Source organism: Sardina pilchardus, chromosome 21 (genome assembly GCF_963854185.1).
Source record: "Sardina pilchardus chromosome 21, fSarPil1.1, whole genome shotgun sequence".
Taxonomy (NCBI): Eukaryota; Metazoa; Chordata; class Actinopteri; order Clupeiformes; family Clupeidae; genus Sardina; species Sardina pilchardus.
In genome coordinates this window covers 20,275,308-20,302,806 of record NC_085014.1, presented here as the reverse complement: position 1 = coordinate 20,302,806, position 27,499 = coordinate 20,275,308, and the positions used below count along the sequence as shown (strand labels likewise).

The 27,499-nt window shown below is 47.1% G+C and overlaps 1 protein-coding gene across 1 annotated transcript in view; it reads right to left on the bottom strand.

Annotated features, from left to right (window-relative positions):
• The window catches only part of diaph2 (diaphanous-related formin 2), a gene marked incomplete in the record, with an annotated part of 415,240 nt that overhangs the window by 72,514 nt on the left and 315,227 nt on the right, over window positions 1–27,499 (bottom strand). Inside the window, 1 exon segment of the mRNA XM_062524176.1 lies at window positions 24,841–24,964. Within this exon segment, the coding sequence (XP_062380160.1) occupies window positions 24,841–24,964 (124 nt within the window).

The following is a 27,499-nucleotide window of genomic DNA, read 5'->3' as shown; positions in this document are numbered from 1 at the left end:
TTCTTATCAGAGGCTTCAATTAAACGAGGCGAACACAGGTGGCAGTGCTTTGTGCGCTGATTAGCCTGCCGTGATGGTAGGTGCCGTCAGCGGGGCTGTGGCGAGGCACGGGCCCAGGCCTTTTTTGCGATAGATAGGCGGACCGGCGTGTTCGGCAGGGACCTGGCGTGTAAATCACTACAGGTAGAGCACGGTGCGGCTCGGTCTCACACTTACTTCCTCAGCGTGCCGTCACCTGATGGTAATTAAGTTTATCGCTTCTACCAAACTGCTCTGTGATTACATGAATTACACAATTGGATCCACTGATTGTATCTTGCTGATGATTAAAATGGGGGGGGGGGGGGGAGAAACTGCTGCAAATATTTAATTATTTTTCTTAGCCAGAGACCGATGCAATGCTACAATTTTGAAATGGAGCCCAAAAGTGCCAAAAGCTACAAGAACGAGAACAGAGAACCAGCAACAGCTAGTGACATGAAGAGCAAAGAAAAGAAGAGAGAGCTGGAATTACGGGAAAGAAGCAGAAAGCGTAGGGGGCCTTGGCAAGAGTCCTTATGAGTAACGCTGAGGCCTGTCTAGTTAGTCCTACAGAAGTGCTGGGACTGCATTTTGTGACAATTTCACCTCCTTTCCCCCCCCTTAGTTGATCACAAGGGCGCGAAGCTGTGAAATGAGAGCCCTCCTGGGAGAAGTTAATACATCTCCGCTAAACATGCCTGTAATCAGGACCAGTGGGGCTTTTAAAAACATGATCCCAGCAGGGTTCACTTTCAAGTCCCTCAGTAGACGCATGAGTATTTTATGTGTCAATAGTATCCTAAAGGCCTCTTTTTTCGGACCTTATAAAAATTCAGTACAGATGGCCAGCCACTTAAATGCTTTTAGCTCAACACAAATTGGATCGATTGCGACCGCTTTCACAAGCAAAACGGAACAGTTGTTGTCTCTGCTCGTCTTTTCTTTTTTTTTCCTCCTGAGTTGATATTATTCTAATGTGGACCTGCTCTCGGATCTGTATCTACAAATCAATTCCAACACGTTGGAAAAAAAAAGGAGCAGCTAATTTGATCAATCTGCCGGCCCCTTCGAGGGATTTTACAGCTGGTCAGCCAACACTGAAGGCGTGTTGTGTTTGCAGATTTTGATGACCGAGACCACACCAAAGCAAAGCAAAACAAAAAAAAAAAAAAATAAAGAGCCAAACGAATGAGTGGGGGATGAAGTAGAGGGGAGAGGACCTGGGTGTGATCACTGGTCCGTATTGATAAGTCTCTCTCCGCAAGTTGCACAGGGGGGGCCCAGGCAGTGGCGTGACAGCCAACAGCTCCATTCGATAGCCTTATCATTACAGCGGCGGCACAGCACAACCAACAGGTCACACCAGTTCGGCAGGGTTGAGGGAACACTTCGATTGCCTAAGCCAGAGAATCCCATTAAAAGGCCTCTTCAAGCACGCTGCTTTGTTCTGCAACTTAATGAAGTGAACGGATGAGCGGCACGCTACAATAGCAGGGGCTGTGGTCAGAAAGGTGAAGGGCTTTTCTAATACACTACACTACACGCACATTACACGACCACACTGCACTCACAAGGCTGGCACAGTCTGTTCTTTAGTACATCATGAAAAAAAAAACCTCATAACTGAAGCTCATTGCCAATTTTCTGTCCAACAAAGCGTTACAAATGTCTCGGACAACTGCGGCTTCGAGTCCTATTATAATGTACAACAACTATGAAAACGAAACCAAAAGATTTTGCATTCTTAGATGTGGATAGATGTTAGCCAGTGAAGCCTGTTTTTTTTTTTTTTTTTATATGCACTATCCTTCTCTGCTCATTGGATTAATGTGCAGACATGGTAGAAATGAAAGTCATATTTACGGTACATGATCATACATCTAGCAAGGACTCGACATCGAGAGAGTGGAGGAGGGGGTGGTGGTGTGTGTGTGTGTGTGTGTGGGGGGGGTCTGCCGGGGCGGATAAGAGAGACTGGTGGGACGCACAGGAATAATGGACCCGTCTCCAGCAGAGACGCCTTGCCACAGAGTCTATTTTTAGCAAATTAATTTAAGGGCTCTAAATAATTAACTGATAATTATCTGGCAATCAAGTGTAGGATAAAATGATCTCCCAGAGATTCTCCAGTGATGCTTGAGGAGCTTTATCAAGATGTGGGTCTGTAGTCAAAAACCATATTGTGGGCAGAAAGGAGAAAAAAAAAAGAATTGACGCGGAATGAGTGGCATATCCCGAAGGCAAGCCTATTTGCCAACGAGTATTATGCCTAATGAGTGACAAGAAACTGGCACCCACACACTGTTTGTCTCTGACATAACACAGTTGGGGTTTGAAGATAAACACACACACACACACACACACACATGTGCACACGCGCACATACGCACACACGCACACACGCACACACGCACACACGCACACACACACACACACACACACACCAAAACACACTCGGTGCACTGAGGATGATGGAGATGATGATGATGTGGATGATGATGTCTTTCTCCTCATTATTACTGCCATGAAAATGCCTTCAGGAAGACGGTGGCAATTGATAAGATGTGGCTGCCGAAGGCCACATTACTATTCACGGATGCATTTCAAATGATATGAATAATGGAGCCATCCTCCGCTATAACATGTGTGTGACACTGACCTTCACGACAGGAGCACTCCCTTCGCTGCGGGAAGTAAAGAAGAGAGGCGCTGATGGCAAAGAAAAAAACAAAAATACATATGCATGTGTGATACGTGATGGAATGCCTGCGCCAAAGCTAATGACACTAGATGTGGCTAATAAATTCGTAAATAAATAAATAAGCCAAGAGAGAGAGAAATAAATAAATAAATAACTAAATGGAGACCTAAGACTATCAAAACAAGTCTTTGTGGAAGTTTTGTGCATTCTGGCTGTTGGCTGAGTGTGGAGACGAGGGAGACGGCAGGAGTGAGAGGTGCAGAGGAGGTGGGAGGGAGGGGTTGCATTATGTGCCCCAGATAGCGGAGCTTGCTACCCCTGAGAAGACACCTCCTGGAGAGGGAGAGGAGCCGAGCGGAGAGCACGCTGACAGCTGATGAATCGCCCCGAGCTATGTGTGTTTGCGCTGCTACTTGTGAAAATCAAAGTGTCTTGCTGCCAGTTTCCTCCACTTCCCTCCAGCTTCTACCTGCCTTCTCCTTCTCTCTCTCTCCCTCCCTCCCTCTCTCTCCCTCTCTTTTCTTTTCTTTTCTCTTCTCTTCTGCTCTCCTCCTCTCCCTCCCCAAGTTTGCCGCCTCTCCGTGCACACTGCCCTCCCTCTCTTTAAACATTGTTCCATCGGCATATTCATGTAGAACCATCTGTCAGGCTAAGTATATCAATCCGTCAATCCGTCTATCTCCCTGTCACGTTCCTGCTATTTTTTTTTTCCTTCTGCTTTTTTTTCTCCCTCTCTCTCCTTCCTCGCCTGTCTGCCGAGGCTGATATCTAATTTCAAAACACTGTACCTCCCCAGTGTGGAGGGAGAACGAAGGGAAAACAACAACTAATGGAAACAGGGACTGTGACTGAGTGTCACACAGCTGACAGCTGCTTTCAATAAATATATATCTTAAAAAAAAAATGCCTTTCAAACGGCAAATTGTTTACACACAAATAACTCTGCTTCAATTAGGGGGGGGGGGAAGGCAAAGGATGGAGAAGGACCAAAAAAAAAAAAAACACATTCCTTTGTTGTAAAAGGGAGAAAAAAAGGTGAGGAAAGCTGTCATTAAGGAATGTCGACACATATACCTCGAAAGTCTCTCGTTTTTCACAGTCTGTCCCCGTTTCTCAGTGGCGAGGTGGATGAGGGAAATGGCGATTATCTTGGCTCGGCTGTTGGGGCTTGTGGTGAGAGAAGCCCGGCTGACGGGTGAGCTGCCTCCCCACTGCGTAACCTTTTATAAAAATCAATGCGGCAGCTAAACGCTGCACTTCTGCGCTGCCGCTGCCGCCGCCCCACCCAGGGCAGGGAGAAAAACACACACCAATGGGTAAATCACGTCCACACTCGACTTCAGTCACCGCTGCTTGGTCACGGTCCGATCGGCAGCTCCGGTTGAAATCGCCGCGTATGCCTTCGAGATTCCGGAGGGGATACATAGTCATCACGTGCCGTGCACAGCTTCCAGGGCTAATCTCGCAACTGTTGTAAACAATATTGTGGATCATTGTGCGGAACCCTGTGTGTGTGTGTGTGTGTGTGTGTGTGTGTGTGTGTGTGTGTGTGTGTGTGTGTGTGCGTTTGAGCAGTAGGGCTTCTTCCACACTAGACCGAGAGCAAAAGGTCCAGGGATACTTGTGGCTGCACACTCTGCACCAATCCTCACCAATTACGCCCGTGGCATCCACCTCAAGACCAGCTCAAACGACCCTCTGACTGGATCCCGGTCTCGCCGGTGCCAAAGTTCAACAATTATTCGCCATTCTTGACGCCCAGGTTTTTTTTTTCCCCTTTTTCGGACTGGACAGGCATCGGAGAGATCCATAAATGTATCATTACACCTGCAGGAGCGTGATGTAGTAGGGAGGGGGAGAGAGAGAGAGAGAGAGAGAGAGAGAGAGAGAGAGAGAGAGAGAGAGAGAGAGAGAGAGAGGGAGAGAGAGGGAGAGAGAGAGGGAGAGAGAGAGAGGGAGAGAGAGAGGGAGAGGGAGAGAGAGAGGGAGAGGAGCAGCCGCTGAGATCAGGCCTGCTGCAGCGCCCAGGTAAACAGACGTTTGAAAAGCCTTGCAGAGAAAGCGCTCTCACATCTACTGTCTGAGTACACATTTCACAGAGGGGCTTCAAGCGCTTGCCAGCACATTGAATATAACAACCATATTCCACAAAGAGCACAACTTCTCAAAATATGTATAACACCCCAAACAGATCTGCTGGCGGTATGTGCAAAGGCAGTAGGTTGAAAAGCGTTAAAATGGGAGGGTTGGAGGGAGTAAATAAACAATGAACTGAAACACGACGAAGAAAAAAGGATCGGTCGTGTTTTGGATAAACAAGCTTTTCTACATGAGAAACCAATAACCTGGATCGAGCGGAACTATGACATATCTGGTTTAACCACAGATGGCGTTTTTTTTCTGCTGGTACAATTGGCTGCAGATGCTGCATTCACAGAGGTGTGCATTCATCTCGACTGAGAGTCATCACCCTAGGGCTCGGGGGACAGATGAAAGGTGGAATACGCCTGTCACGTGCAAATGTCACGGCTTCCATTTCGTGCTGATCATTTGGGCTGATGGGGGATCTGAAGCTATCGACAGCTTCTCTCATCAGCCTCATGTGTCCTGTGCCTATCAGACTGGATTAACCGAGTTCATCAGGGCTTGCCCAGACAGAGGCCGAGTCTGGCGTAGAGATGGCCCAGATGTGGCACAGATCTGGTATCGAGTCTTTGCCAGATCAGCACCGGAATGAATAAGGACCAACACCACACATGTAAAGAAAACTGTTTTCCCACGTAAAGATGACAACATTCCACATTATAAACCATGAAGCTGTTTAACCATTCAGGGGTACTCTGAAGGTTTCCCTGCTGGTAGTATGAATTTCCACCATACCTCCCATACCCAGTCTCTCTCTCTCTGTCTCCTACCCCCCCTTCCCTTTCGTTGATGCTGTAATAGGATAACAGGCTGTTTACATGACAATTTGATTTTCTGTTTCTTCGAGGCAATTTCAGAAAGAGGTAGCTTTGCTGGCCCAAGTTAATCCCTCACCACAGTGCCGGATGGATTTCCATCAGGGAGGGGGGCAGGAGATAAGACTTTCTCTGCCACTGCCCAGCGGTGTCTTCCTGCATCAGAGGCGCGCGCGCACACACACACACACACACACACACACACACACACACACACACACACACAGACAGCCAAGAATAGGGCCTACCAAAGCATCAGCATCCTAGCAACACAAGAAGAATGCCAAAGCATTCATTACTATTGCCGCCAAGGCTCATCATGGTGGAACAAGGGATGATATGCACAGAGAGAACGCAGGGGAAAAAGAATAACAGAGGGTGAAAAAAAGCAAAGTCATTCTTTGGGCATTTCTCATTAGCTGCCTAATTGTCTGTTTTGTATGCATCCTCTTTCGATCGAAAACTGTGAACTGGATGATCAGACAGCATCACGGTCGCGTAAATAAATCATGTTCAAGGCAGGCGACGAGAGCTGGAAAAAGAGGTTTGAAGAACGGCTGTCCTGCAACAGCAATTAGGAGAAATTATGCTAATGCCAGAATGAATGAAAATGTCAACAGAAATTATGTAATTAATTAATTAAATAATTGATTCATTAATTAATTAATGGCACCGCCGCACACTGTACACATCATGCGTCGGGCCACTGCTATGCAGCGCTGCGAAACAGAATAGTGCTTTGATGTTGTACTGTATCATGATGCACTGTTTTCTTTTCCTCCGCGTCAACAACACAAGACGACGTGTCTTTGAGTCGACTCTACGGTACCACCACTCCGCGCCGCTGACGGCGTTCACCTCCCACCTAGCATTCCTGTGGCACGGCATTAAATAAACGTGCTTGGCAGACACAAAATTTCATCAAGAGAAAGACCAAACCGTCACTGTTTTACACAATCCCCACCCCTTTGGCTGCAAATCCTTGTTTCTGACTTGCTTGTAACCTAATAGCAAGCCCACATTTGCCTGTTTCGTAATTAGCTGCTCGACTATCTGAGAGGGGCAATAGCTGTCAACAATGCTGATAGCTTATATGATGCATTATTTATGTGGGGGAAAAGAGCGGTGGGGGGGGGGGGGGGGGGTGCAACAACAAAGACATCAAACGCAAACAGCAGGAGTAAGGGAGGTAATATTCCTCCCTGTGTGCTGCACTGCAGACAGCTTTATCATAATGTTCTGCATAAGTGTGAAATGAAAAGCAATATGCGGAAGAGGCCTTCCTGCAGTATGTATATGAGGAGAGGAGCCGTGATGGCCTGTCTAGAGCAGCGCGTCGATACGGGCCACTGAAATAGTCACTCCTGAGTGACAGCCATGTCACGATCACATTGACACCTATAATGCATCACTGTACCTGCTCTTCAGTTTATAAATATCAATATCTCTTGATATTGACTTTTTCAAATCTCACTTTTATAAATCCAGCAGTGCTCATGAATGCATTAAATTGGCGTGCATCCAACAAATGAAGTATCGCCCGCATTTGAAGATATAATTGAAAATATGGCCTCAGCGAGCATTGATTTTATCAGCTACGCCCCCCCCCTCCAAAACACACACAGACACACACACACACACACACACACCCCTTCCTTATGATCCCTGGAGCTCGCTTTGAGTATTTGCTTCATTTGGATCCACTCTGACAGTCTTTGCTTCTGCCGTCATGATATTGGTACAGTGCGGCAGCCTTGCTGGCGCTAATTGCAGCAGCGATTCATGTGAGAAATTTTGGGACATGAAAGTGCGCGGGGCCCAGGGGAGCGCCGGGCTGAACCCACGGTTGTGGCGTAGTGGCGGGCAGTCCCTCTGGGGAATAGTCACTCCACTGCAGCTCTGAGAGTGTGTGGGGGGGGGGGGGGCAGCAAAGAGTTAACGACAGACTGTGCATTAGAGAGAGAGAGAGAGAGAGAGAGAGAGAGAGAGAGAGAGAGAGAGAGAGAGGGGAGAGAAGAGAGGGAAAGAAAGGAGAGAGTGCATATATGAAGGAGAAACAGGCAGAAAGAGTGAAAAGGGAGAGAGAAAGAGAGAGACAGACAGAGTGACAGAGAGAGAGAGAGAGAGAGAGAGAGAGAGAGAGAGAAAGAAAGAAAGAGAGTGAGTATTAGAGACAGAGATAGAGCCCTCGTCTTTGTGTGCCCTTTATCACCATGAAAAAGGTAGCACAGACACAAGGTGAGGTATTAGAACAAATCTCTCAGCCCTGCCTTTAAAGGAAATCAGATTTTCAACAAGCCTCTTCCTTGTGATCTCTTAACGGCTTAAGTGCCCCCTGAATAGACGACTTATTCAGTGACCTGCCTTTTTATGATAGTGGGCATCAACACGTTTCCAAAGAGCCCCCAATTTCATTATTAGCTTAAATGACATTCAGATGAATGTGATTTCGTGACAGGCATCGCGTTTTGGCAGAAATTGTCTGTACACTTTGAAAATGTTAATGCTCTTTTTTCTCCTCCCGTCAAAAACCATGCATAATGCATCAGAGTGCAGAGCAAGGGCTGTTACACAGAAGCTAACTGAATTCGCCATTTACTTGCCGAGTTTAGTGAACAGGGATTTGGATAAATGCATCATATTAGATGGGAGACCTTGAAGCAAGCGTGCACGTTTAACTTGTAACATGTAATATGCTTTTACAGAATGCTGCTACTCTCTCTATCGCATTTTGGATACTGTTGTAGCCGGAATTGTGCGTTAATAGATAAAGCGGGCCGATATTGTTTAGGGATTATGTTATCTTGCTCGGGGATCGATGAGACTGGGGAGGGTGGATCTTAATCATCATCTGAAAAGAGGATAGCAAAGGCAGTACTAATTTCAGACTCTTTGATTTTTTTTCTCTGTTTCCCTTCACTGTCTCGACGCGCCTTTGGGGGGATTTAGGAGCAGGAGGAGGGTGGGAGTAGGGAGCACGATACTAACTGTGAGGCCAAATAAAAAAAATGGTGGTTCTGCCGTACAACACACACACACACACAGCCTCTAAGTGGCTTAGTGTTTTTGCCACTTCTCACTCCATCTACCTCTCAAGTCTCTCTCTCTCTCTCTATAACATGCTCTCAGACAACAGGGCTGGTTTCAACACGTTAGCCCTGTTGCAAGGCTGCGTCGCGTTAGGCCTTGAATAGGCGGCGTGGCGAGACCCAGCTGCTGCTAGCGCGGAGCGGAGCGGAATGCCCTTGCTCTCCCGCACAGGGACGCTCCGCTCAGCATGCCGGGCCATTTCCACAATGTGGGGCTCACAATACAAACGCTGATGGAACAGATGCCCGATGTGGGAGCGGGGTAATACAATTCAGAATGATTAGGTACTGACACAAAACGAACAAGGGGGATTTAGTTGGAGACCTGATGGTAAAAAGGCGCTGAGAAAAGAAAATACGCAAAAAGCTTGCAAGATTTAACAAAAGCTTCCGAGATCTTAAGCCTACCACATTTCCCCAGATACTTGAGGCAAACAGACTACATTTGGGAATACAGTTGTACATTACTGTGATAGGGCACAGATTTCTGAATGGTCAAATAAGCAAGGTTACCCTTACAAGCCCATCTAGTGGGACCATTTCGCTAAACACGAACAGCTGCTAAGTGCTGAGCCACGCACACACAACCATGATCACCTTGATCTATCTACTTCCATAACATTACATTAACGCTAACCACAAACAATGGGTCGAGTAATAAAAACACACAATTCAAATGAGCAAATCACACTTAAAATGTGCTTGGCCAATCCGATGAAGGACCGCTTGTGCGAGATCATCATGGCGGCATCGTTGTGTATAAATATGACCCTCTCTCCCAGCCTGAGAGCCTGCTGACGAGTCGGTTGTGTTAGACATCACAAGGTCGCCAGTCTGAGGTTAATTGCCAGTGTAGCCATGTGGCTTGCGGAAGGGAATCAGGGGGATGTGCTGGAGCCCTGAGGGAGACCAATGATTCATCCCCCAGGTTAAGAGCTTGTGTGGAATTAAAGAGATTAGCAGGCCTGATCTATGGAGGGGTTGTGCAGGAGTGGGTGAAAAAAGACCAGCGATAAAGAGCCCAGCCCGTATACTGGCTCTATAGAACTACAATTCATTATTGTGGAACACACTAATTATGCGTGCGTGGTACACATCCGAATTGTGTAATGATGTAACCCTGACCTTGACACGCGTGTTTATTACGACCATAAATGTACGAACGTTTTAGCCACCATCACTGATCAGTTGTGCTGTTTGTTTGTATTAGGATGGATTACATCAAATCCAAAACTTGCGTTAGGTATGAGGCTGGCATAGTTCTGTTTGCGTAACGTATGCTGCAGCAATTAGCTTTCACTATAATCAATGGAACCGGCTACATCAGATGTGATAGTTGTTCCACAAAATGAGACCAGTCTACTAAAGCTATTTTTAACGCTACGTGAACGGAACGCAGTCAAGATTGCATCAAACATGTTTGAGTGAATCTGGATGGCGTCAACAATGGAAAAAATCGCATATGATTCAAAACTGTCACCCAGACAGACATAACGATTCCTGCTGTGACGGAGCATGGCAACTACTGCTCACTCTCTCGGATTTCCAATGATTGTCAAAGACATTACATCCTATCAAAACCGGGTTTAAAAATCACGAGGTCCGTTCCCAGCTTAAGTCTACCATTGCTGCTATACATCATGCAATCTTAACTGGAAACTAGACTAGACTATAGTATCCTATATCTATATAAGGGATCAATGATCATACAGTCCAGTCATTCAGTTCGAAGGCGTAGAACACAATGCACTATTAGCAGCGAGTATGTTTGAAGTGTAAAGCGAGATGAAGTAGAAGCCTTTCATTTCTCCGTAAGAGTGTAGGAGGGAGGAAATGGGCATGTACTTCATAGGCAGTGCAACAGACAAAGAAATAGGCAAAGCGAGGTGGAGAGGGATACTGATTGACTGATGCTCTAAAACATGAATGTGAATGTGAGCGAACGAAAGAACAAGGAGGGAGGAAAAGAAAAAAAGCATACAGAGGAAGAGAGTGGGGGAGAAAAAGAGCGAGCTGAGGAAGGGAACAGAGAGAGAGAGAGAGAGAGAGAGAGAGAGAGAGAGAGAGAGAGAGAGAGAGAGAGAGAGAGAGAGAGAGAGAGGGGAGAGGATGGGGGGGGGGCACTTAGAGCTGACCAGCAGTAAGGCCCAATACATGAGAGGAAATGTGTGGCGGGAGAGAAGCCTGTTAGGCGTGCCACCTTGTGCTGTAATTAAATGAAAGCTGAGGCCCCTGGCTGGCTCCAGGAGGAAGAGAAGCACTCATTTCCTGACGTCAGGACCACCGCGCGCCGCTCCTGGCAGATAAAAGGGAAAGTGGCAAAGTGGCTCCATAACAAGATAACACAGACGTCCATGACAGCGGCGAACACCCATTTCCACTAGAGCTGCTCGGGCTCGAGTAATTACTGGGAATGTGCGGAGAGCGGCAATGCAATTAAAATGATTAAAGTCTGACATTTCCCAATGAACAGCCAGCGACTCCAAGACAATGATGGATTAGCGGTTCACCGCAGAATCAGACACACTTTTTGAATCGTGTAAACAAATCTACCACAAACGCAGAAAAGATTGAGCCGAGCCACGTCACACCTGACAAACGAACAAAGAGTAGCAATGGCCACACCAAACCAAATGGAGGAAAATTCCTCCAGTCAGAAAAAAAGACAGAGAGAGCGTGCATGTGTGTGAGAGAGAGAGAGACAGAGAGAGACAGAAAAAAGTTAGTGAGAAAGAAAAAGAAACTAATCGAGAACCACAAAGTACACAAACTTCAGCGCTTTGAAGTATAAACGTCCAGAGATCACGGTCCCCTTCTCGGAGGGCGGTGCCTTGGCGTCTCCGTTCGTGCGCCCCGTGCGGGCCGTGTCTCCTTGCCCTGCCCCAGTTTCTCCTCCTCGCCGCAGCAGCAGCAGCGTGCCGGCGCTCCTCCGTCCCTCATCACCTTGCGCGGAGATGAATGAGATGGCCCGGCTCCTCCATCACTTTAATCACTGCATGGGAAAATGCCTCATTCGCATCAGCTTCTCCTGAGCTGCCTCGCCGTGATGTGGCCTTGTCCCCCCAGTCCTCCTGCAATCCCCTAGCCACCCTGAACCCCCCACTTCCCACACACACACACACACACACACATAGAGTACACACACCCACCCACACACACACACACACACACACACACACATACACATACACCCTCCTCATCACTGCTCGGTGAGGGGACCTCCACTGGCTCTACCCCCTCCCTCCCTCTCTCTCTCTACACATCTCCTGCACATAGGAGTGTGTGGCTAACAGATGGCGGCTGATTGCGAGACACGGCTCTGATTCCGACTTCTCTGCCCTTCTACCGCAGGGGCCCTCCTTTGGAGCTTAGCTTTAGCATCTGTTTCCTGATGCGCAGCGATAAGCGCAAGGAGGTGCGAACCGCTGAGCTGCAGCAGCATGATGCAACCAGGGGCTAACTTCATGGCAACCTGCGTCTCAGTAAAGTGCTCACTCTCACTCTCTCTCTCTCTCTCTCTCTCTACCTCTATCTCTCTCTCTCTCTACCTCTCTCTCACTCTGACGGAGATGCACCCCCCCCCCTCTAGATTCTCTTTCAAAAGCAATTTAATGGAACAAAAATGTACACTTGATGTTTTACTTTCACAGCTTGGGTCTGTATGGAATAAGTGTGAAAGACAGAATGAGCCAAACAAAAAAAAAAAAACTGAAAGAGAGAGAAAGAGAGAGCTGAGGATGCAAGGAGTGGGAGTGAAAAAAAAGAGAGAGAGAGAGATGTGGCAAAGAAATGAAGAGAAAATACATGTAATTGGAGAAGGTGGGGGAAAAAAAGGGAAACATATCTTGGTCCTTTCATCTCTGATGACCATCATTGGATCGTTTTCCGTTCCGTTGGCGCACCGGCGAGCTGTGGTGCCTGCGCTCGCCCTGGGCACTGGCTGGGCCGAGGAGCAGCAAAGCCTGGAGGATCAGTGCTTAGTCTCCATCACTGTAAGTCAACTCAAGGTCAGGCGCGCTTCCCTCGGCCGCACTGTCTCGGCACATCCCGACTGCTGTTTTAAATGACAGGGCTTTAGTGTCTGCGGCAGCATGGGGCTAAGGGCTCTCCACTGAGAGGGGCCAACCTCCGGCGAAACTCAGAAAAACCCTCACATTTCGGTCGAGCCGGACTCGCGTCTCGTAGGAGGTCCGCACTAATTCATGACCCACACTCAAACTTAAATATCTCTGACGGTGAATCATCTCTGGTGTAACAGAGTCAGACTTAGCACCTATTTTTTTGTGCTGCATTGGAATATAGTGACTTCAATAAAGGTAGATATAAATTGCTCTACATGTGGGATGCTATCCAACGCCCTGTGGCATCATGATAGTAATTGAACTGGGAAACTGTAATGAACTGCAATGCTCATAGAACAGAGATACTGAGTTAATGGCATTTTAAGTACTGAACCTAGAACTCCCTCCATTAGTAAAATTTTTTTTTAAAAAATGTCTTCAGACATTCTCATGAATAGGTGGGGTCATATCTAAGTCACATTAGGCTGGATTAGACACAGTACAGCAAATATTGAAGATGGTTTCTGGAATATTTTACCACTGTCATCTGCACATACAGTTAAGCCCAAAATTATTAGCCCCCCTTATGAATTCAGACATAATCCTTTGTTTATACATGAAAATGACCATTTCCAAAAATGTGCCTAGTTTATATGATTACAGAAGCGCAAAAACAGTATGCCCACAAAGTTTGATGATCATTGTTTACTCATGCTCTGATTTGTGACAAGAAAAGCAAAAATTGACATGTTCAAAATTATTAGCCCCCAGACCATTAATAGTCAATAGTATAGCCTTTCTTTGCTTCAACTGACAACAACTTCTTTGAATAGTCTTTTACTAGGTTGGCACATATCTCTTAAGCACTCTTTAGCTCCAGCTCGTCCAAACTGCATGGTTTTCTTGTATGGACTCTTGCTTTAAGCACGTGCCACAGATTCTCAATGGGGTTGAGGTCTGGTCTCTGTGTAGGCTATTCCAGCACCTTGATTTTGGTATCCTTTAGGGCGTTTTAGACCACTTTTCACTATGCTTTAGGTTATTATCATGCTGAAAGACCTGGTGGTGACCTAAGCCTAGACTAAGAGCAGGCGCCTTGATGTTATCCCTCAAAAGGTCAACATAATCTTTCTTTTTCATGATCCCATGCACCCAAACAAGGCTCCCTGTGCCTGAGACAGCAACACAGCCCCATAACATGATCCTCCTACCACCATGCTTCACTGTGGGAACTGTATTTTTATGGTTGTAGGCCTTCCCTTTTTTCGCCAAACATAGGCAACATCCATGGGCCCAAACAGCTCCAGTTTAATGTCATCAGACCAAAGGACAGTTTTCCAAAACTCATTTTTAGCTTTTAAATGTGCATGGGCAAAGTTCAGTCTGACTTTGAAGCACCCCTTTTGGAGTAATGGGTTTTTTCTCAGCCGATGACCTTGGAGGCCTCCACAATAAAAATCCCTCGCTACTGTCTTCCTCAAGACTTTAACCCCAGAGGTCTCAAGGTCAGCAACTATCATTTTGGCGGATGTGCAGGGTTGCTTGCTAACATCCCTGATGATTTTTCTCTCTAGATTGAGATATTTAGCATTTTCATCCACACTTAGGTTTGTTATGCACAAACTTGGAACTCTTTGTACTTTGCAATGATGCCTTGCACGGCTGTTCTACAGACTGTGAAGCATCTAGAGATTACAGTGTAGTCTTTCTCCATATTATAGGCCTCAATGATGTTCTTTCTGAGGTCCAGACAGATTTCCTTTATCTTCAGTATGCCTGTAAAGGCAGTCCCCTCTCAGACAGGTGTTCCAAGTGCCTGTAGGCCTGTTCCTTGAAGTCTTTAGGTAAACAATCAATGCTGGTTGGGTGTTCAGGTGTCGTCTGGACATTAACTAACTGCAAAGGTGTGGCTTGAAAGGTGACAGGTTGGTCGTGTGTGTTTAAAAGCAAAAAAATCACATGGGGGCTATTAATTTTGACCACTCCACTTTTCACACAATTTGAGATTAAGCATTCCTAATAACATATTAACACTCCAAAATGCACCAGATTCTACATAATAACACTGGCGAATGTTTGATTTTTAAAATTTGATCAGGGATGAAAAATTTAGGGAGAATTTTAGAGTAATGTTCCAAAATTTCAGGGGGGCTAATAATTTTGGGCTTAACTGTAGCACATACAACCAGACACTTAAAGGCTAGCCATATAGCAATGAACCACTGACCTCCTCTGAGAGGCCAATAAGGCTACAAGGACCATCTCAGTAAGTTTTGCCCTGAGCATTTCACTGAGGGTGCAATAGAGACAACAGTCTTTCAAACAACAAACATAGAGCAATAACTATACCGTTATTTTGTGTGGAGGCACTTAGTCGGAATGGCCAGAGCCAATCGAGCGACACACGCAACAGCACCAGGACATTGATCTGTTCCATCGATGAAACAGTCAATTATCACAGAGTGGATTTATAGCACACCAGGGCAAAAAATAGAAGGTAGATGCAAAGTGCTGCTCATCAGCCTGCTCAGGCATTTCGAAAATGGTGAGAAACAAACAAACAAACGGACGGGTGACAAACATGGTTGTCTGTAAAATGTTGATGTTTATGAAAAGGTAGGGGAGCACGGAGAGGGAGCGGAATTCATTAGCTGACTGACAGCGACACAGCGACACATCAACAGCGGAGACAGAAAAAGGATGCCAAGTGCCACAAAGAGAGCTGACGTGCACGACAGACACAGACAGATAGACAGAGGAACAGAGAGAAGAGGGGAGGCAGAGAGTCAGAGAGAGAGAGAGAGAGAGAGAGAGAGAGAGAGAGAGAGAAGAGAGAGAGAGAGAGAGAGAGAGAGAGAGAGAGAGAGAGAGAGAGAGAGAGAGAGAGAGAGAGAGAGAGAGAAGAGAGAGAGAGGGAGAGAGAGAGAGGGAGAGAGAGATGTGTTGAAAAGTGAGTCGATGACTGTGCCAGGGATCCAGATAGTTCTTGGGAGACGGAGACTCTGTCCTCGAGACAAACCGTCCCACTGTCTTCCCTGTGGAGGCGTGCGCTGGCAGGAAACCGCATCCCTCAAACCGAGTCTATCCGCAGACCTCCCCTTGGCGTGATTGATGACACTCATTTTGTCAATTAATGGAGAAAACCCCCGTTGATTAACATCAGATTGCAGTTTGTAATTGTTAGTGTTCCCGACTGTCAGAAATTCATTTTAATTAGAGGCTCCATTTCTTGCTCCCACTCTCTCTCCCTCTCTCTCTCTCTCTCTCTCGCTCTCTTTCTCCTCTCTCTCACTCTAAAATACAGTTTACGTACTGAGGATCTCTGAAGGTAACCTGGCGGAGTCTAGACATTGGGTTGCCATCGCCCATATTTATAGCACTTTGAAAGCGGCAACCGACACAGTGGAAGCGAAATACCTCAACTGACTCTCTGGTCCCCACAAAGACATTATATCTCACAATCAATTTGTAACTGGGAGATAATTAGTACACTTTGCATAATGAACACACTAATTGGTTCAAAGCAAGAGAATGCAGTTAATACATCCAGCTAATGGCATGTCTGGGCACACAGAAGGCACCAAAGGGCTGGATGAGTGACAGAAAAGCCTCCGGCCTATCGTAAGGCACGGAGGCAAGGGGGCAACTAAATGGAAGGAAGGAAGGGGGGTGGGCGCGGGTGCGGAAGTGGCAGCCAATGGCGGCAGCAAGACCGGCGTTTGCTTGCCTTCCTGGGAGACGGCGTCAGGCGGGAGGCGAAGGGAAGGGAAGAGGGAGAGGGAATGTGATTATTGAGATGTGTGGCGCGATTCTTCTGGCAGTCATTAGGCTTTTTTTTTTTTTTTTCTTCGTTACAGTGCCAGGCTGCCGCCGCCGCTGCCGCCGTCGTTTTCTAGATGCTACTGTATCCGAGGCTAATGATGCTGAGGCCGCTTAATCAAGCTGCCCTCCTGAGTACCACAGGCCTTTTGCTTAGTGCCACTTATTTTGCAGCCGCAAAACAACGCTAAATAAACAAATAAATAACTAACGAAATAAATAAATAAACACGGCCGGCGCCAGCGCCGAATGTTTTTTCCTGTCTGCCTTCCGAACGAGACTCATTGATGTCTCCGGTGCGCGTCTCTAGGATGTGACCGTGGATTAAATGGACTTCCAGCGGGCTTTTTTACAAGTAATTGGAGCAGCAGTGACATTAGCCCGGTTACAGTAATTTCAAGCATTAAATGGTGGCAGTAAATGTAAAGAGAGGCAGGCAAGTGGAGGAAGGAGCTTATACGCTGTGGAGGTGCACAGGGTCACCGAGCATTGAGACTGAGATATGGGCTAATTGATATTAGCTGCCTGCGCTAGCCAGCCAGTGCTGGAAGTCTCCCTTAACTCACTCTCACGTCTCTCTGTCTTAGCATTTTTTATCCTCTAAACGCAAACGAAGGCAGAGTCCTCCCGAGGAGTGTGGAGCACAACAGCACGCTTTGATGAAGCCGTTTGCCCGACAATGGCACAATTCAGGGGAGACAAGAGGAGGGCTTTTCAAAGGGGGGTATTTTCCATTAAAACGTCAGATGAAAGCAAAACCAAGGAGCCATGACAGCAGGCGAGCTGGTGAGGCTCGTCAGTGGCAGCGGAACACTCCAGTGACTTGTGCAGCCGCCGCCACCACCGCCGCCGGATTAACCAGCACCGCAACAAGTGCAGAGGGGTGTGCGGGGGGGGGGGGGGGGGGTGCTTTGCAAGGCGGCCATCGGCCTGTGACAAATGAGCGGCGGCGCGCTCTGTCTATTGCCCCGGCGTTAAGCCCGGGCCTTTTGGGAGAGTAATGAGGTGCAGATTGGAGGTGCCAGAGCAGAGCCAAAGAGGTGCAGAGGATGAATGCTCACAGTGCCAGCCTCACGGTGCCAGCCTCCTCTCGCCCAGCACGCCCGCCCGCACGCCCGCCCGCCAGCCAGCCACACCCCCTCTGAGAGATGCCCACATGGGGTTCACCACCCACAGCACGAGGGAGACATGATGCTGATCAGAACGGTTGTGGCTGCAGTTTTCTGTCCCTAGCAAACGCACACAATACCCCCCACCCTACGCAGGCAGACACACACACACACACCCTGCCCTGCTTGCAGACCCACATTCATAGGCACAGACATCCTGTGTCTGTGCTGCTTGTTGCATTTCTATCAGTCTCTGGGCTACGACTTGCACAACACCTAGATAAAGTGGCTTAATGATGTGTGAAATTCAAAGGCTGACGGAGCAGACATGGTCATTATCCAGCCAATCTATTTTTTGAGACTCTCCAAGAGGAGAGAAGATTATGCCACAGATTAAGCCATGTCACGGCACAATATGGCTCTCTGTTCAAGGGAATCAAGGCCAAGAGCATGGCAAAGAAGGGAGGCAAAATGAAATGATGTTCTTTATTATGGGCGCCATTTTGGATTGTCCCAAAAGCATGCTTTTGCGCATCATCTAATTCATGTGCGATTGCTGCACGGCAAAGCGGCACCATCTGCGCCCCACAAAACACAGGGCTCAGGAAATGAGAGTCTTTCAGCACGGGGGCCTGTGGGACCAGATGCATAGACAACACCACCCAATCACACACACACAGGCGCGCGCACACACACACACACACACACACACATACACACACACACACACACACACACACAAACCCGCACACACACACACACACACACCCGCACACAGGCGCACACACACGTGCGTCTCGACAGAGCTCGGGCCTAGCCCAGAGACACATCAAGGCACTGATTACAGATCAGTGGGAGAGGCAGTCAACTGCAGCCAAGCGGCCTTCACCTCCATCCCTGGGGCACTCGGTCTGTCAGGCCTGGCCTCAGTTCTGGTGTCAACCCGTACTCACAGTTAATGGACCTGCCAAATCAGTCCCAGTCTCGCCCCGGCCTAACGAGACATTGATTGTTGAATTTCTTGGGAGTTCACATACGCATAATGATACCCAGCACATTGAGACATTTTTTCGACGACTTGACTGTGAAGGAGAAGACATTACGACCATATGAAAGAAGGGGAAAAAAAGACAAATAAAGAAATAGTTGGAAAAACCAACCGCAGCACTGACAAAAAAATCGGTGATTTATGTAACATGATTGACGAAACATGTGCCCTTCTCATTTGAGTGTCCTTCTTATTAGATCCGCGGCTGCTCTCGAGATGTATGCGTCTCTCAAGAGGGCCTGGGCCGGACTCGCCTCGACTCGAGTTATGAAGGCGACGGCAATGGAGCGGCAGAGAGCGGAGCAGAATGACTGCTTTGTCCTCCGGAGGCCACCGTATGGGAAAACCCGATGGAGTACACACACAAAGAGACCCATCTGTGGCTCTGCCAAGGAGAATCGTTTTGACACTGGTTTCCTGTTTTTTTTCCCAATAGCTACAGACAAATGTCATATAGAAAATCTCCACTAGCTGACTCGTCTGAAGAGGAATGTCCTATAGTATAAAACCATGGCAGTCTCCTGAGGGTGCATGCCTCAATGCAGAACTAATGTATGCTTATGCTATTGTTTATGTAAGGATTATGCAAACATATCATTATTAATTGCAACGGAGTAACACGTCCTGCTCTGCATCAATGCCACCTTGTATTTCACAAAACCCAACACTCAGACAATTGAAATTCATCGAGACCAGCTTTTATTTTGGCATCTGTAGCATCAATTGAGGCTGACTTAAATACGATCCCCCACCATTACAATGCAAAACACAGTCATTTCCCCAAAGCACAAACCGGTTGTGTCAAACAGTCTCGGGCTTTTATAAATGGAATTTGAAGAGGCAGTCATCGAGGCCCCTTTCTCATCCAGACACGGCTCTTCCATCCAGTCACAGATCAAGGCAATCAAGTGCATTAGCATATGCAAAATGATATCACACAAAACACATGGCTTTGGCTGCCATTTTCCAATAAACATGAATCTCGGGTAGACAGCAACATAATCACAGCCATCCGTGCCAAGTCTTTTACCCCCCCCCCCCCCCCCCCACACACACACACACAGACCCTCACCCCCTCATCCGCCAATGAACACACACACACACACACACACACACACACACACACACACACACACACACACCTCCTATCTGCTGTTTTTATGATCATCATTATTAGAATTACAATTATTATTTCAGCTGATAGTGTTTGTTCACTTTGGCACCTATTAGAATTTGTTAATTAAAATGGCATTGTTCTCCTGTGACACGTGGTGAATTAAACTGGGACATTGTTCCTGAACAATGGAATTTTCTTGTAGGGAGCAGTGTTGCGACAAACAAAAACAATACAAAACAAAACAAAACAAAACAAAAACTCGGATGACAGGCATCAGAGCATATAGCCAGGGAATGAGAGACACGGGTCAGTCCAACCAGCACATGAGAGTAGCCACCCTCAATCCCTGACACACTGCATATACAGTATTCACAGGCTCTCGTTAACGACAAGGCTTCAGAGAAGCGTGCTTTGCAAGGGGCCATTGGCAAGGATCAATTACAATGGCAGATGATTGGTGTTGAATTTCAGTTGTAGGCTGAAGAGAAGCGTCAGTTAAACATGTAGAGAGTAAAACATTTCGGAAGGCCTCAGGAAAAGGACTATTACGTCCAAGGCTGGCCATGGACACAAAATGTGTAACGGTTTCATATTTAAAACTTCACATGCTTCATACTTCAAATGGCAGATAAATAGTTTTCACAGCATTTTAAGACGGAAAAATCAGTTTGCCTTTCGCTGCCGGAGGCAAGTATACTGCAGGTGATAAAATCCTGTGGCGGACTTTATAACAGTACATAACAACATGGCTGGATTTTTTCGAAGGCGACACATTATGCAGCTCTGCTGTGGGATCGCCTCTGGGCTTGGCGTTCGGGGCACCATATGGATTGCCATTACGTTTAACTAGGAAACACAACCTCCGAGGCAGAGTCTTTCCCGTCCCATAATTCACCGCATTGTGAGCCCGTGGAGAGAGTGACATTAAATTAAAATGTCTTTGCTTGGGGTTTGAGGCGGTGTGTGTGTGTGTGTGTTTGTGTGTGTCGCTGGTCTTTTTAAAGGACTCCTCCAGTGGTCCGCTGATATCACAGCTGTGAATGGGCAGAGGCCCAGTGGGCTTACTGAGTTACTGATGTTTGTCACAAATGGCCTCAAAGCTGAATCTTCCTCTGTAGTAAGCACATCTATCCCCTCGCAAATATCCCCTGTGCATACAAGAACACTTTCAATGTTGGACTTGAAAGGAGTGACTGTAAACGCCACGGTTTCAGGTGACGTTTCATGCGGTGTAAACATGCATGACCCTCCAAGACTGCTAGTCAAAAAATGGGCATGGAATGCTGTGCTGTGCAACATTGCCTCAGATTCACTATAAACACTATTATGTACACTATACTGTATGTTCTTGGGGTGCTATATAGAACCGCGCAGGCTTTAAAGATCCCTTAGTGGTTCATCACAGTAGAACCATTTTTGGCTCTATATAGAATTTTTTTTTGTGTATAGTAAATCCCCCTGTTTGCTTGGAGCATTCACACAAAAAGTTGTGTGTTTCCAGAGTTTCGAAAAATGACAAAAGCAAATGAAAATATAACTGACTTTGTGTTCTGGCATCCGCTGGGAGCAGAAAGGTTAAGCTAAATATCAAACGGGCTGAATTATGGGCGCTGGATACAGGGATCGGAGATCTATTAGACGAGCTCCCTCATCCATCAAAAGCTCAGCGTGGCTGCTGAACACCGCTGTGACCCTCCATGCACCCATTACCCGCCCAGTATGCAAGGTCCCCGCACACCAGCCACGGCCTCCCCCACCTCCCCATCTCCGTCCCCCTCCCCTCTTACCAGGGGCTACGCAACTCCGTGTCAACTCGCCATACATCTCACCCAGAGCCCGCGCACACCCGCGAAAGCCCCGGGGTGAGTTAGGGGTCCCCTGAGCCTCGTGTGTCATTTAAAAGCCTTTGTGGGGTCCCATTACTTCTGATAGATAGAAATCACCAAACTGCTGAACACACTACTCCGCTCGGCAATTTGCATACATTAGAGTAATGGAATGGCAGGGGAAAAAAGTATCAATATCAATAAACGATGTGAAGAATTCCTTCACACGGGGTGGCGGGAATGGAGGGGGGGGGGGGGGTGCTGTGGGCTTGACGACAGAGAGATGAACAGAGAGGGTGAACATCTGACTAACTCTGACTGATACTACAAACCAAGCGCACTAGTGCAGGCCAGAATCACATTCTTAAAGTCCGGCAGAAACATGCAAGCTATCGCATCTGTCACAAAAATGCTTGAAGAACTGTTTATATAGAAATACTGCCGTATATACTGTACAGTTTTTCCAGGGGAATCAGTTTTATTTAATGAAAAAAGAATGAAATATCTGAATATATTTTCAACTGCTTTTCTATAACAAACTGACACCCATAATTAAGCTGTCTCATGAAGACATATGCAATCAACTTTGTAATGAATTCCTGCCAGTCACTTAAATGGGTTGTCTCAGCTTCACCTTAAATACACTCTTCCTTAATCACATAAGCAGTCTGTGATTTTTCTCAGTATGTAAACTTTTAGTTTGGTTTGTTGTGCACTGTACATACAAATATTTTCATTTGCCTGACACTATTTAATTTGATTTGTTTTCCAATAGATAGAACTTTAGTTTAGACTTGATATATTTTTGCGCTGTACTGTATGTGTGTACAGTATGTGTATGATGAGATGTGACAACAGTCGAGCCCACACAAGAGTCAAGCCCACTTTCTTCAAAAGGAGCATTATTTCCATTATACACTAAACTGAACAGAGTTACATAAAGGCTGCATGGAATCCTATATACCTTGACAAGCTCTTGTGTATTTTGTGCTGCTGTCGCCCAAGACATCACTTCCAGCACCCAATCACGTGAATTGATTGTACAGAGGCTACACAAGGAAGGGGAACATGCCACATCCTCAGAAACGACCAATTTATTTCCACTAACATATGCACCACATCTACTGAGTGATGACACGCACGTGGAGGTCAAACTGGGGTCAAAATAATGTGGAGGCTGATTAAAGGGGGGGAAAAAAACACATTAGGGGCCAGGAGAGCCAATCAGAAAGCCTATCTGAAAGATGCTGCAGAGAAAAGCCCTGAGTCATTGGCAATCACTCCAAAAGAAATGCCTTCTTGCTGATGGGCCTGCTACTGGAGGTGAGACGTGTGTATGTGTGTGTGTGTGTGTGTGTGAGTGTGTGTGTGTGTGTGTGTGTGTGTGTGTGTGTGTGTGTGTGTGTGTGTGTGTGTGTACGCATGTGTATAGGGTGGAGGTGAGGAGAGTAAAGTCGGCCCGCTTGCCTTTTTCCCGCCTTCCTTCACTTTTCTCTTCGTCCTCTGACCTTAAAAGGAGGACACACACACACACACAACACACACAACACTCAGACTATCACAATGCGGATCTGAGCCAGTGACCCTGTCTCCCTCTGACCTACCTCTAATGACAGATCAGGAGTGGGAGGGAGAGGAGAGGAGAGTCGGCGGCGGTGTGTTTGAGTCAGGGCCAGGTCGGCTTTTAGAAGTCTCCAGGGATGGTCGGGTGGGAGGGTTGTGGAGGTGGGGCGTTGTGGTGTGTGGCGGTGTGTGGCGCGTTGTGGCGCGTTGTGGCGCGTTGTGGCGCGGGCAGACGTCGTACACAGAAGGGGCTTGTGGCGGGAGCGTCTGCACTTCTCCATTTCCTCTCGCTCAAGTTCAAATCCTCCCGAGGAGCCTCGGGGATAATCAATACTGACATTGGGGGCCCTGGCTGGGTTCCCGCTTTATTTTTTTTCCTCCATTCACCCAGAACTCGGCGGCAGCAGCAGCATGGCTAAGCAGAGCAGAGCAGAACAGAGCAGAGCGCTCTATGTTTTAATTACACAAATTTAACCATCCCTCTTTGACTCCGAGCAGATTGTTAATGTGTTGGAGGGCTATTATTCTTGTGCCACCCAAAGTGCAGACTAAGCTTTGATAAATCTCTGATACGAGCTCGGGAGCGGAGAAGGAGAAAGGGGGTATTGTGATGTCTATACAGAGTGTAAGTGAAACATATGGAAGTCTTTTGGTGATTGATAAATTACCAATGTGTTTTTCTTTCTCTCTCCTTTTCTCTCTCTCTCTCTCTGTTTGCATTACTGAAAGCGCATAAACGGAATGAGCTCAATTTTTATCTCTCTGGAAAGATGCCTACAGACGATCAGCAATTCAAAAAAATATATGATTTGCAGTGCATTCCCACCGACAAAAATGTAAACACTCGTGTTAGAGAGCAACTTGCCTGTCAAACCTCTCTTTGTCAAAGCGAGGAGCACCGGAAAACAAGTGAACTGCTAATTGAATTGGAGTGCTGGACCACGTCGACCTTAAGTGAAAGCCCTCTGATATGGAAACAGGAGAGGAGGCTCGAGAGATGCTATCCCGTGGAAAGGCTCCTTAGGAGAAGGCTCTGTGGTCAGTCAGGAGATGAAATCAGGCAGTGTGGGTGATAAGTGAGCAGGGGTGGTGAAGGGTGTGGGGGTGTGTGTGTGTGTGTGTGTGGGGAGTGGGGGGGGGGGACCCGGGACTCCATTATGTTCCAATGGAGAGAAAGTGGAGAGCCATGTATAAATAGGCCCCAGGCTGAACCCACTCGGGGGACTCCAGAGAAGAGGGCGGGCGCGGGCGATAAACATCTTGCCACCAGGGAGCTCAGCCTATCCCCTCTCCCCCTCATCCTCCCTGGAGGTCCCCCTGCAATCCGCCATGGAGCCAGTGACAACCGCCTGCAGCTCATACAGTACATGCATACTGCATGTGTGTGAGTGTGTGAGTGTGTGTGTGTGGGGGAAAAAAAATCATATCATATGAACACATACATCAGTCGTAGATCCTACCTTCTTGGGCTTCTTGGTCAAAGAGGACTGGAAAGAGAAGAGTTGGACTAAAAAAAAAAGGATATGGACATTTTTTCCACAAACTTGTCCTGCTTGTCTTCGCTCTTGGGGAAGTTGGTGATGTCGTTCTCCAGCCTCTGGATCTGACGCTCCATGTTGTCCAGACTGGCCTTCAGAATCTGTGCAGAGACTGGAAAACACACACACACACACAAAAAAATATGAAGACTTATGGGCAAAATAGGAAGACAATATGGAAAACCTTCTAAAAAATAAGCACAGACAAACAACAACAACAACAACAACAAAAACTAGCCAGTGTGATTCAGAGTGCTTGCTGACTGATATGTGATTTGTCATTTCCCATCACGAACTGACAACTCCTGATGGCATAAGTAAACAACTCTAGGAACGGCCGGGCCCCCGCTGATGGTGGGACGCCGCTCCACGCTGACACGTCGGCCAGTGATTGGGCCCCGAGCCAAGGTGGCCTCGGCGCCGGCTCCGGCTTCAGACGGGGGATGCGGGCGGCGATGGCGGCCTCCGAGCGCGCTCCGCTAATCTGTGTGTAATCACCGTTCCCAGCTCTCCTGCCGCCTCTCCATCACTCACTATTCAGATGAGCTCTTTCAAGTCTACACTTCAAAGCACTCCCCCAACACACACACACACACACACACACACACACACACACACACACACACACACACACACACAGGATGGGGGAGAGTGCGGCGTGGTGGGGTTGCGGGGCGGGGACGTGGGATCAGACGGGACGATGCCGCCGCTGGGCCGCCCGTGTTGTGATCGCTGTTTTGGCTTTAGAGGTATTGATAGCCGCGCGCCCGTTGATCACTCCACTAAAGGCCGACTTGAGTCCGACTGAGAGGGTCAGCACACTGACACAGCAGGAGACAGGAGGTGCGTGTGTGTGTGTGTGTGTGTGTGTGTGTGAGTGTGGGGGCAGAGTCAGAGGAGTCTCCTTAAAGAGACCACGCTCTAGACTGCAAACTTTTCGGAGCCCGACAGGGCAGAGTGGACAAACAGAATACTATTAGTGGTCTGCGCTAGGGATGCAACGGTTTTCAATAATTTATTGAACCGTTCGGTTTGGCCTGTTCGGTTCAATAGACTCACCTAAACCGCAATATTTCGGTATACGCGACATTAAACTTTTTATTTAATACAAGGTTATTGCGCGCGCGTAGCCTGGGAGCGATAGAGAGGAGTGCTTAGGACCCGGGGGATGCGTTTTCTCTGACTGTTCAGCTTGCCTCTCGTCAACCTTGCAACAACCAATCAGAATTTTACTGAATTTCCCAAGAGCCAATAAGCGCGTTGAAATGCAAATGAAGGAGTCATGTGAGAAGAAACAAACTTTACCGGCGGCTGCATGATCATGGCGACATTTGAAGTAGCCCACGAACAAGGCAAAAAGACCGTCAGTAAACAAAGCACAGTGTGCATTGCAAGCACTGCTTCACAACGATCACCTAATAAAGGTAACACATCCAACATGTCGGCCCACTTGCGCCTTCATCACCCGGCTGTAACCTTAAGTGGAGCAGCACGGAGAGTTAGTTTGCCACCGAAAACCCAACCATCCATTGCTGCAGCCTTTCGACAACAATATTCCTATAATTCCCAAAGACATAACGAATACGACGGCGTATTAGGGCCACGTATATATACTTTGTAAAGACGCAAATTTGCCACCTTAGAAGGTCGAAAATTTGCCACATTATAAAGTCTGTGTGTAACAGTGTAACCGGTGGTTTCTGCCCTGCGTTGATTGCTCGCTAGAGTAGCCTAAGAAAGCGTGACGCCGACACAGCTGAGTGTATTCTCTTTTTGATAGTTTACTGGAAAATATTGTAGGGATGGGAGGTTATAGGAGATGGGGAGGCTGACATGTCATTCCAAACTCGGGTCATTTATTTTCCTGACGTTGTACATGCTAGCCTACGGGCAGCGGGAGGTGTCCACTCGAAAAACAATAAACTCACTGCTAAATCAGTCAATCGCTCGTCCACTCGTCAATCACACAACTCTCTCGCACACACACGCACACACGACAGGAGACACAGGGGAAACAGACACTTTGTGAAGTGGCAAATTTGCCACTTTCTTCTCGGAATATTGCCCCCCCCTGACAACAGGTTGCAATAATGTTCATTTCATTGTTCTAATATTTTTAATGCTGCACTGCACTTTTGTCTATGTTTACATTTTTTACGTTCATAAAAGAGGACAGGGCAGGCACTCCCAAATCAAATATCCATTTGAAACTACACATAATAGGCCTACTACCTCACCAATTATTTTGAGAAGATTTTCAGAATTGTTCACTACTTTTTTGAGGGTGTATAACAGTTAAGTATTTTCTTTAAATGTGTGAAGAACAGTGAGTTTATTAAATAAATAACTACACATTACTTTGTGCTGCACTGCACTATGGATAACATTGCCTGTTTATGACAGAAGGCAATGATGGTGTTCTTTTCTTTTAATACATTTTTGTGATTCTGCTTCATCTGTGTCAGGCTATGCATTTAATATTTTCTCTGCAAGTGTAAGTAGAAGCACATTGTTGATTTGAAATAGAAAAGGCAAATATAGCCTCCTGTATGCTAGAGCCAAGATAATATTGATATATTGAAACCGAACCGTTACCGTGGCCCAAAAACCGTGATACAAACCGAACCGTGGCAAAACTGTACCGTTG